We start from the raw sequence: 12,683 nt of genomic DNA on the forward strand, positions 1-12,683 counted from the left end.
ATTAAAAAATTAAGCTCTTCATCTACATTCGCTAGGATTCGTAATTTCCTTTCGCTAATTTTTCCACGTACTGGCTGCTGACTGGATGATGAATCCACTCATTTGTAAATTTCTTTACACGTGAACTCATGGACCTTTCTAGCGCTTCCATAATCTGTTGGGTATACACTAATACGACGTGTGGGATCCAATATAAGACAGATTTTATTTTTCACAGTTTATTTTTCTGATTCTCTACTTCACATGTGCCCTCAGGTGAGTATCACCGAATAATAAGATGTCGATAATCGTAATTACATATTAAGTGGGTTGATTTTCCAACAATTTGAAATAAAGGTTTAAAGAAATATTTTTTAAATGTTTGTTCAACGTTTATAAAATATTTATTTTACATCATTTTTTAATTTAAAATGTGGTGAGAATAAGAATAAGAAACATTTATTTAATGTTTAGTAAATGTCCATTTCATATTAATTATTTGTTTGAAATAATGATTTAAAGAAATATTTATTTAATGTTTATTAAATTTTTTTTAAACGTTTATATAACGTTTAACAATGTTTGTTTTTTAATATTTGTTTTTTGTTATTTATTTATTTAAAATACATTTAAACAAATTTAAAAATCATTTACTTAACATTTATCTGATTTATTATAAATATGTAAAAAATATTATTTTCTAAAGTTCAAATTAATAAAAAACGGGTATCAGAATAATAAAATAATCACGGAAGAGAAGTTAATATAATGTAATTGCGTTAAATATATTATATATGAACAAGAAGAACTGTGTCGGATAGTTATAAGCGTAACGGATAAGGTACGAAATTCATAACTCTGAAATCCCAAGTTCAAAACCCGACTGGTAAGTGAAAAAGATTAAAATATAATTAAAGATTATAATTAATTAATAAAATTAGTTGTCTAATGTTTAGACACTATCAATAAAAAAAATTAAATAAAAAAAATTCTACATGTTATTTTTTTCTAATTTTGTTCAAATAATTTAAATACGTGTTTTTAATGTTAAAAAATCTTTCTTCAAATATTAAATAAATATTTTTCAAACGTTAAGAAAATGTTTCTTTAAATGTTACAATAAATGTTTTTGTTAATAAAAAAAAGGGGATTTATCCCCTTTATTATTTTTAATATTTTTAAAAATGTTTTTAAAAACGTTTTTAAAATATTTTTAAAAACATTTTCAAAAATATTGTCTACTGATTGAGAAGATAATAACAATTTTATAATTAAGATAATAATAATAAACTTTTAAAGTATATTTGGTTTACGTTTTTGTTTTAAACATTCATAACTCTTTCAATGCTAAGAAGAACGTGATCGCATTTCTCATAAAATTTCTCATAAGTATATAATAAATACTACGAGCGCGATAGCGTAGATAAAATTGTTAAAAAATTTTTTTGTAAAAGTGAGAAATTAGATAATAATTGCGTGCTTTTAATAGTATTATAACGCCTCTTGACATACAATTAAATCTAAGTACTTCAGTACATCGAATTGTAAGAAATGCTCATAGAATTCAATGTACTTTATAATGCTTATCGCACATTATTGTCTGATTTCGCTCTTTTAGGACATTTCTCTAACAAGTTTGTCCATGTAAAAATGTTTAAAAACAATTCGATTCTCAAAAGGTTTAATCCATTTTAATTCATCATTATTTTAATTTATAATTTAACGAAATTAATATACTTAAAGCATGTGAAAGACAAAAAGAATGTGATAGAATGTGATGGGAAAGATAAGAAGAAACGTGTTTTTATAAACATATCAATGCGTCTGATCAGTGTGCTCCTAGCGTGTAAAGCGCCCGCATCTAATCATGAACGTCGCTCCTGTCTCTTCTATGTGATCCGTGATACACTAAATATTTCTTCTTGTATTTTAAAAACTAAACTCAGACAAAATTATCATGAAATAAAAATTGTCTTACAAGTTCAGCGAAAGGCTCAGAATTTTTGAAACGTTAAAACATTTTTGAAAAATTTTGAAAAATTTGAAACTTATGGCACATGAAGTGTATCACTCAGACATTACTTTGATCAAACAGTAAAATGCGCTTCTCATTGTTGAGAAAATCGACTTTAAAAAATTCCGAGCGGGATATATACTAAATGTTGAGTAAATTTAACGAATCTCAAGGCGCAATGCTCTTGTCTAGCAATCGCTGGATCGCTGGTTCGAGTCTTTACCAGCACTTTCTTTTTCCCTTCTTTTTTTTTGTTTTAATTTTTTGTTTTAGTTGTAGTAAAAAGAAATCCATTATTTTTGCATGAAATTGAATAAAAAAATAATGGATTTCTTTTTACTACACCTAATATTTGTTATTTCTATGTAAAATCAATCAAATTTAATCAACGGATATTCAATCTTTTATGAAAAATGCACATTTTACTTATAACGTAATGAAAACATTATAAATAAAATCAATAAAATGAGAGTGGGCAACATTAACATGTTTTTTTGCATTAGGTTTTATTTTTTGTGTGCTCTCGTTATGTTGATTTCATTTTTTGCTTAATTTTGTAATTTAACTTGAAATTTTTATATATTTTTAAATGTAATCAGGAACCCAAAATTCTCGAAAATATTCAATTCAGGGAACACAAGGAAATTTGGAATAGTGACAAATTTCACAGGTATTCAGTGAATACCTGGGTCCAAATAATCACATTGAATATCTGCGAAATTTGTTACTATTCCAAATTTTCCTTGTGTTCCCATGAATTAAATATTTAAAGTTTGGGTTCCTGATTACATACATTTAAAAATATATAAAAATTTCAAATTAAATTACAAAATTAAACAAAAAATGAAATCAACATAACGAGAATACACAAAAAAATTCTAACGCAAAAAAAACTTGTTCAATGTTTGCCTGTTCTTGTTGTATGCTTTTATTTATCATATATTTTTGTTATATTGTAAATGAAATGTGTGTTTTTTAGAAAATATTTATATCGAATATCCATTGATTACTATAAATGTGATTTATTTTATATAGAAATAACAAATTATTAAAATAAAAATAAAAAGGGAAAAAGGAAGTGCCGACAGAAGCTTGAACCAGTAGTTATTAGAGTGGATATAAAGAGAGAAATGCCAATTAGCTGGAAGTCATCATTTTGTGTCCTATATCTGGAATATCTATGTGTCGCAATTCCTTGTCTTAATCACTTCTTTCTTTAACGATATCTTCTTTCTAATTAAGGACACTTAAAGAAGATACCGTATCTTGGCGAAGCCAATCAGCATTAAGCACATACATTGGCGCAACTCTAGCAGTTACTAAATAAGAGCGCTATATGTTGAAACTAGAGACTCTTTAATCAGAGACTGGCCAAGGATTTCGTTAAATTTCTTCAAGAAAGGAGTATAGGTTATTTCATTCTTCTACCAATAGCGGCGTGTATACATCATGCATACAGCCGGTCTCAGAAAGATTGCAACACTTTTTTTTCGACAAGTTTCGGAATGTAGTTTACTCACTGAGCGATTGATTCTTATTTGTGAATCCATGAATAAGAATCAATCGCTCAGTGAGCAAGCTGCATTCCGAAACTCATCGAAAAAAGGAGTTGCAACCTTTTTGTGATCGGTTGTATATATATCGCTATTGATGGAGGACCGAGATTGCTTATACTCCTCTCTCGCTTGAAGAACTTTGACAAAATCCTTATGGCCAGTTTCCGATTAAAGGATCACTAGTTGAAACTTGCTCAACGTTCAGTGTATATATCCAGCTCGGAATTTTTCAAAATCGAATTCTCGACTATGGTTGAGAAGGGCATCTTATTTCATGTATCATAAGTTTCAAATTTTTTTAAATTCTCAATGTCTGAGCCTCTCCTTGTTAGAATTGGGTCAGGAATATGTCTCTTCAGGGACACCTGGATTGTTTCAGATCATCCTATATAACTAATATCCAACGTAAATTACAATTCCGGACCGCTCTTTTAAAACATTTATTTCACGTTTATACGAAGTCCAATTATTCATCATTGTTCATTTATTCCATCAGATATTCACTCTGTGTATAGAGATTAAATCACGTTTATTAATTTCACAAACGGATATACATTCATTGAAAGATTACATAAAACGAAAATTTGATTGATATACCAAAATTTTTAAAGGATATCTTATGGATGTTTTTTATTTATATGCTATGTCCATGTTATTACATAATAATTACTAGAAAAATAGGTTAATAAATTAACATAAATTGAAGAAAAATATTATTTTTATTAGGTTGAAATTCCGTCCGAGTATTTAGGGGATTCGGAAACGTCTCTTTTATATGAACAGTATTTGTCTCTCATTGACAGATTTAAGACAGTTCATAAAGAAAGAGAGATAGGTAAAAAAGTATGTGATTTTCTTAAAGTGTTTTTCTCTTAAAAAATCTTGTTGCTATACATGAATAATAAAATTTCTTTTTATTTATGCAGATTGTTGAAAATGCTGTTGAGCTTGCAACGGATCTACAAGCAATGGCAAAAGAAAAAGAAGTATGTAACAAACGGCGAATATAAGTGAATCGGATCAATATAAGCTCTAAGACATACAGAACTATTTCCGATACAAAGGAAACGTGCAGACGTAATTAAAATAATAAAACAGTTCGTTTAATGTAAAAAAACTTACACAATCGTCTCAAAGCTAGTCAAGGTCATTCTTTAGTAAAATGCCGAAAATTTGGTGTATATCACCCACCACTGAGTCCAAAATCGCAAATGTTTGTACAATACAATTTGAATAAAATATCAAAGCTACATGTATATTAATGAAAGGGTACAATATTATGATTATTATGAAATAGATATTATTATGAAACAGATAATAGTAAATCAAGAGCTCTATCTTCACTAAAGGAAAACAAGAGATTTATTTTTTGTGATTAAATTTGTATGCAAGTTTAAGCACATAAATATCTTTCCCGAATGGATCTTATTTTTTGATCGTTACAATCATAATTTTTTGAACTATCATAATCATGTTCCTTAAAGAAGTCTAATATTTGAGGTGTGCAATTAGGCAAAAAATTCTTATCTGTCACTAAGTTATACGTTAAAAGTTATTTTCAACATTTTTTCCTGTCTCATTTTGTCATTAATCTACCCTACAATTTTGCACATGTCAAGTTTATTATTTCAACTTTATTAGGGACGGAACAGTAAAGTGGAAGGAGAGGGCAAAGTGTCAAATATAGTATCATATATTCAAATATAGTATCTGAACGTGCCGCGGTCATGACTTTGAATATGCATACAAGTCTTATGCTAAGCGATCAAATTTAGTTCAGCTGTGACAACTGAGAGATCCTATTATGCCTGTTCTATGATAGTCGCAAGTCATAAGCCGTAAGAAATTGGTCAATCACAGTTGAATATGAAAAAAATAATCAACTATGATTGATTAATTTCTTATGGGTTATGACTTGCGACTCTATTGTAAAATAGGCATTATAGAATCTCAGTGAAGCATATGTACATAGAGTACATATAGTCATAGACATTGAGGTTGTTACACTGTAACTTTTGTACATTGTAATTTTTTGTTGTACTTTTTTTTTCGATGATTTTAAAACACGCAAAAGTTTTCAGAGTACAATCCAGATACACTCATGTGAAAAGTCAAATCGTATTTCTGAGCGAATAGTCAATATTAGAAATCTGAATTTCTACTGAACTAGTAATGATTCTGTTCAATTTTGTCGTTGCCAGCTTTCTACAGGATCAAATGATAATAATTGTGAAAAAGACACTAATGGAGAAGTTTATATATACATTTTATAGAAAATATTCATTCAATAGAAATTCTATCTAGTGAACACGAAGTTACATATAACATACGTGTTAGTTGTAATTTCTCTTAATTATATAACCATATATAACACGTATGTTATGTTCAGTTATATTGAGTGGAAAATTATAACTAACAAATACGTTACATATAATGTACGTGTTTATTGGGGCTGCGTTTCGTTTCACGCATGGTGCACATGATGCATCGTTTATCCTTGTTTAATATTCAGTGAATAACAAGAATAGATAATTTCTGGTAATTATATCCCAGCAAACGAGTACGGATTGGATAAATTATGAATCAAGTCTTCGAATTCGCGTTATCCGTGAAAAAGATATTAAATTTTGTAGAGACTGAATACACTGAATTCGTTTCTACGTCTCTAAATAAATATAATAATATAAATTTAACTTTAATGGATTCATAAATGAAATGCTAGTCTGCAATCCTAGAAAGTGATTTATCGTAGGAAAGCATGTACCAAGATGATCACAGAATCGTTTCTTTTCGAATGAGTTCTAGTATTATATACAGACTTACTATACGACATTATAGATTCACGGCAACCGAGACTCCCAGATATAACTTGCACTGTCGTGGCTAGAGTTTGTCTGGAAATTACCTTGTTGTTGTGGATTCGCAATGTTACATACTCTGTATATCACACTGGAATTTTTGTTTAGAAAGCAACGACTTATGTATATCATATCATGTTTGTCAACGATATCACTTGCCGAGATCGGTGACTAACATTGATCTCCTATATTAGACAATTCTTCAATACTATTAAATTTAAATGAATTAGCCTCACGCACATTTATTGCGTTGAATATTGGGCAAAATACCAAAAGCAAATTACCAATACGTAAATACGGATTCAATCGGATTGATCGCACGTTTCATTTCTATGCACATTGGATGAGATACAGAAAGTAAATAACCAATCAATAATTACTGATTTAAGCGAATTACGGATAGAAAAGAATTTAAAAAATTCAAAACTTGATTCAATACTTCAATGAATAATTTCCAATATTTTTCAATAATTTCTCATTTGTTAAGATTTAGTCCAATCACTTCAAAAATTAATGAAATTAGGCTTCGATGCGTTTTTGAATGAAATGAAAGAATCTTAGATTCTTCGGCAGAAATAAACGTTGCCCCGCAAACCGAGATATTAAAGTTGATGACTATTGAGGTTAGGAAATCTGTCACAGCTAAAGCTCTACAGTCTCTAAGAACTTCCCTTCAGTGCTCTCTAACTTCTTCATTTCCATTTCCAAACATATATATAACGTTGTGTATAAAAATTTTCAATGTTAAAGTAAGTTGCGTTGACATCTGTGCAAAAATTCTCATTATATGTAATACAGGCTATTTCTTTTTAATATCCGCCTCTAATGTAAAAATGGAGAGAACTTCTCTAACTTCTTACAGTTCTATATACAGTAGAAGTTACAGAAGTTTTCCTGTATATCAAAATAATAAAATTCTTTGATCTGAGCTAAAATGCTGACAATCTTTCTTGCTGACAATCTTGGCTGTTTTGATGTCATTTGCGACTTAATTGTCAGTAATCCAATAAATGCTTAGTATTATTGATATATGGTTATATCGTTAGTAAGTCCAAATGGAAGATCTTTACGCTACTTTGGTATATCTAGAGTTTTAGACACGCAACACAGCGATATGAGCATGCCCTGCGGTCACCTTTACGAAAGAAACAAGGAAAGAAACAAGGTGAACTATTTCTATGAATGCGCAGTAGCCTACATTCGTGTCAAAAAATAAAAAATGTGCAATCTCATTTCTGTTTAATAATATTGTTAAAGTTTCTAATATTTTTATATTTTAACAGTTTTTATTAATGTATATTATTAATGTATATATGCATTGTTATTTTTTCTTCCAGTACTGTGTTTTTATTAATAATCATCTATAAATGCTTGAAATCTGCGCGTATAAAATGAACCTTCCATGATTGGTTGACAAGTCATGTCCTTCACCATCATTATGGTGCAATGGCTCATCTTATTTCTTTCCACTATAGTCGCCTTTTTTATGCTTTGTAACCTCATGCGCATACGTTTAGCTACTCTTCGTTCGGTTCAATAGAGAGTGCACAAAAATTTAAAATTAATCTTTATCAATATTAATGTCATTACTTCATTTACTATCAACGATTGTGGTTAACATATCTTGCTGTATGAAAAAAAATCATTCGTAGAACTGTATTGTATAGGCCCAAGGTAAACGCGCAACAATGTTAGCGTGTTAACATGCTATAATTTACGCATAATATAGAATTTTAAAGACAAAAGCGCACTTTTATTGATAAAAGCGCGTTCTGAATACGGGCCATAATATACCGTGTGTTTTATCTTAATCGATTCAGGCAAATATTTCGAAAAATATGAAAAATATGAAAGATATAAAAATATGAAAGATAGAAAAAATATTTCAGACAAAAATTGTATGGTTTCGAGAGGGACATAAGACAGTGCTTAATTTGACCTTAAATAATTGAAGGTCATTTTTAATTTCTTAAATGGAACGCTTCATTTTTCATTTAATTTTCTCACAGCTTATCTCAAAAATTTCTCAAAACATTAAATTAAATATTTTTTCATGACGTACTTTTCGAGTTATGAAATTTGAAAGTCTCAGTATGTGCCGACATTAGCATTATCCAACGTGTTCGACTGATGGCTAAAACTTCTTGAATGTTATTCAGAATAATGTCTTGGATAACTTTTGTTAAGATCAAAGTTATTGGAGGTTGTACTTTTTATTTTCATTTTAGCATAAAAATTTTTAGTGCAAAAAAGAAAATAAGAGGTATCCAATGACCTTGATCTCAGCAATTGTTATTCAAGACGATTTTGGATAACATTTAAAAGGTTTTAACCGTCGATCAGAAACCTTGGGCAACCTTCAAGCATCATAACTCAAAAGGTATTTTATAAAAAGATATTTTTATTATAGTGTTTTGAAAAACTCTCGAAATGATTTATAAAAATGTGCATAAAAAGTAGGATGTTAGATTTAAGAAATTAAAGGTAACCTTCGCGTGCTTCAAGCAACTATTCAAGCAACTATTCAAGGTCAAACTAATGACACCATCTTATGTCCTCTTCAAAGCTATACAACTTTTGTCTGAAACATTTTTTTCTAACATCAAAAATAAAATTATTTGGAGTGGGACATTAAAATGGGATATCTTCTATAAAATGTTAATATTTATCTCATAAAGCAACACAACTCTTCGATTTAAATGAGCTTTTAGTATATTTTTCTATGGACAAAAATAAAAGATACGTATTTTTTATATTGGCTGATTTTTTATATTCGCATCTTAAAAGGATGAAAACCTCTCTTGAAAAAAATCGATCTTTTTCTCTCAAAGTGAATTATTTTCAAAACTATAAAACTATAAAAGATAGAAAAAATTTTCCAAAGTGAAAATTGAATGACTTCAATAGTAGTTTATAACAATAATAAAATAATTTTTTTAAATTAAATTATTTATTTATTGTTACCCCACCCCTACTTAAAAAAATTTTTTAATTTTTATATGTTGAAGATTAAAGAGCATTTTAAGCTGAAAATAACGATATATATTAAAATCACGTTCCGAAAAATCTTTTTTCAGATATGTACGAAATCGTCTCTATATGTATACGCGCTCCCTATGTATTCGTCTCATACCATGTTGTTGGCATAAAATAAGATGAAGACAAATTCAATTTGTCACAGTGCAGTATCAGTACAGCAATGATTATTGAAATAAGTTTTTTAAATAATAATAATAATAATAATAATAATAATAATAATAATAATAATAATAATAATAGTATCAATAATAATAGTAACTTTGTTAAATTGCTAAAATCAGAAAAATCAAATACTTTTGATATATAAAAGAATGTACAAATATTTTGGATAATTAAAAACAAAATATGAACAAAGAAATTATTACGTTTATAAAATCTTATTCATTTCATATTCATCGTAGAGCAGTAATTCCATTGTTCAATGTTGACATGACATTGCGTCTTATTAATGCGATACTATGCAGAAAATAGATTTGCTCCTATGTATGTACAATCAATGCTGTATGTATATAATATTGGCCCCTTGCAGTGGGCCAATATTATATACATACAGCATTGATTGTGAATTGTACAGGGTTAATACTGTCAAATTCGATGGAAATAACGTACAAGTGTGTTTTTATCAATTCTTAACAAAGGTACTTATTTCATTATTAATATTTATTCATCAATCCTTTTTAATGTTGTTTATGCACAAAGAACATTCTATAATTCATGTAAACTAAACTTTATCCTACTGTTAATATTCTAATAACTCATGTAAACTTATTCATTTCACTGTTAAGAACACTGTTCCAGCTTTCAGTAATGGACAAAGAAATCTGTCGCTTTATAAAGATGCCAACATTTATTACGATTAGATTCTGAAGATTGATGGTTCGAACTTATGGCCGAGAACGTTTATTTATTAGAACTTCTTTGAAGATTAGAAACTAATAAAGAAATTCTGCTGAAATAATATTACCAAGATCTCACGAGAAAATTTTCGAAGATTGAGATAGGCGGAAATTAATTATCATTATTTGTGCACGAGAAAAATGTAAAGAAATATGATAATGTTAATTATTTCATAAATTTATTTTTATATTTACAGAATATGAATTAAGAAGTAATGCATGGGCTATACCTGTAAAATTTTAATATTGACTTTAATATTGAATTTAATACTGAAAGACAATAATTAATTACTTATTTTTACGGTAAGTATTAAAAGTATCGCTGTTCAGTATTTTTAGTACTCCAAATAAGTAATTAATTACTCTTTCAATAATAAATTGACTAGTATTATTGCAAGAGTATATATATATATATATATATATATACTTTATATAAATTGTAACATCGTTTGTACAAAAAATTTGGAGAAATAAAATTGTTTCTTCATTAACATATTATTATCTATAATTAATAATAATACATACTCTCTTACACATTTATAGAACTACTATTCAAAGCATATGATTCTACATTATAATTATTTTCCTCTTCTTAATATCTCTTCCTCGCTAATGTATTGAACTCTTCCTATAATAACACTTGGTCTCACTTCTCTTTGTATGCAGTCATTTGTAAATAAGTATTTCAAAGCATAACGTCTATACAAATTTTTAACAAGAACTACAATATTTACAACAATGAATTGAATTGATTATGCATCTGATTGCAATGGACATTTTTAGAAGGTACTTATTGCTTATGACTAATTTGAGTCATTCTTATAGTGTTGATGTACTTGATTTAATTTTTATAATAAAACATTTATACTACACACTCATAGATTCAATAAGAATTTCAACACTTCTATCTTTTATTATATACTACATACTTATAATTTTCACACTATGTATGTCTATCTCTAATTTTAAGTTTCTAATAAAGAGGTCATGAACAGATGACTATTGCATTCGGCTAGCCAGTTTTAATATAGTACAAGACAGAAATTAAAGAAAAATACAGAATTATTTTACTTTTTTTATTTGCAATCCTACGAAACAATAATTTTTAATTTATTGTTAGTTTGTTATTTATATTAACATAATTTGATATTTGTATTAATATAAAATATCAATAATCAATATTTAATTTAATTTTGTATTTATTATAATTAAAACGTGAAACAAATACATGTGCATACACACCATAGCTGAAAAGATATCCCTTTTTATGTCAATAAATCTATTTTCTACGTAGCATTAATATATTATAATAAGTCGCAATGTCTTATTAATACATTAATATTGTTCATGTCAACATTGAACACTGCAATTAATTGCTCTACGATGAAAATGTTAATTGTATAAGTGACAATTGCGGAAACATGCTAGAAAATATAAACGATCAAAAATTAAACTAAGATATTGCCGAAACGAATTTATTGAATATAATTAATATAAAAAAAGATTCTGAGTGAGAATAAACTATAAACGTGGACGCGAGATGTTTGCGCGGAAGTTGGCCTTGTCCGATAAGCGGTATGCCAACACGAAAGGGCTAAGGTTATTTATCCCGAAAATCAAGATATGTAAGTGATCGCGGATGTGATCATCGGTCAGAAATTTGAAAGATGTCGCGTTACTTTGCCCGTTGTCTCACCGAATTTGAAACAGTATCTACCGCGAAGCGAATAATGTTAAGTGAAATTGTAATAAAAAACCACTGATGAAATGTGCAAAAGTTACTAAATATATTTCTAAGTTAAAATTACAAAACTGTTTCTTATCTTTCGAAGAGAGATCCTCTGTGGATCCTCGAATCCAGATGCCATGTACAGCGACACAACAAAAATGAAACGAATAAAATTTTATAAACGTAATATCATCAAGGCACTAGTTTCTGATTAATTAAGGAGCACTTCTATATTGCCTTCAATATTTAAACGCAATGAAAGAGGAAAATACAAACTTTGTTTTCAAATGATAAATCAACATTTAAACTTTAAGTTGGATTTGGAAAAATGATATAATAACCATAATTAAGTTAATAATGAGATAAAATAGCCATAAGTTACACTAATGTGGAACCAATTTCTAATCAGCTATTTTATTCACAGAATCAATTTCTGATCAGATCAAGAACTAGATTCTGATCATAGATACTTTGTTACATAAAAAGATTAAAATCAATAATGACACTCATTTTTTAAAATAATTATATATATTTTTCAATCTATTGTTACATATATTTGATAAATAAATAAAATATAGAAATTATATTAATAATTAATTAAATATTTTTTAA

General features: G+C 27.9%; 1 protein-coding gene across 1 annotated transcript in view; it reads left to right on the top strand.

Annotated features, from left to right (window-relative positions):
* The first annotated feature begins 243 nt into the window (after positions 1-243).
* Positions 244-12,683, top strand: part of LOC108689278 (intraflagellar transport protein 81 homolog) — a 54,493-nt gene continuing 42,053 nt past the window's right edge. Inside the window, exons 1-3 of the mRNA XM_018196001.1 lie at positions 244-255; positions 4,276-4,392; positions 4,476-4,535. Coding sequence (XP_018051490.1) covers positions 244-255; positions 4,276-4,392; positions 4,476-4,535 — 189 coding nt within the window. The remainder of the gene's footprint in view (positions 256-4,275; positions 4,393-4,475; positions 4,536-12,683) is intronic.

Source organism: Atta colombica, unplaced genomic scaffold (assembly GCF_001594045.1).
Source record: "Atta colombica isolate Treedump-2 unplaced genomic scaffold, Acol1.0 scaffold264, whole genome shotgun sequence".
In the NCBI taxonomy this organism is placed as follows: Eukaryota; Metazoa; Arthropoda; class Insecta; order Hymenoptera; family Formicidae; genus Atta; species Atta colombica.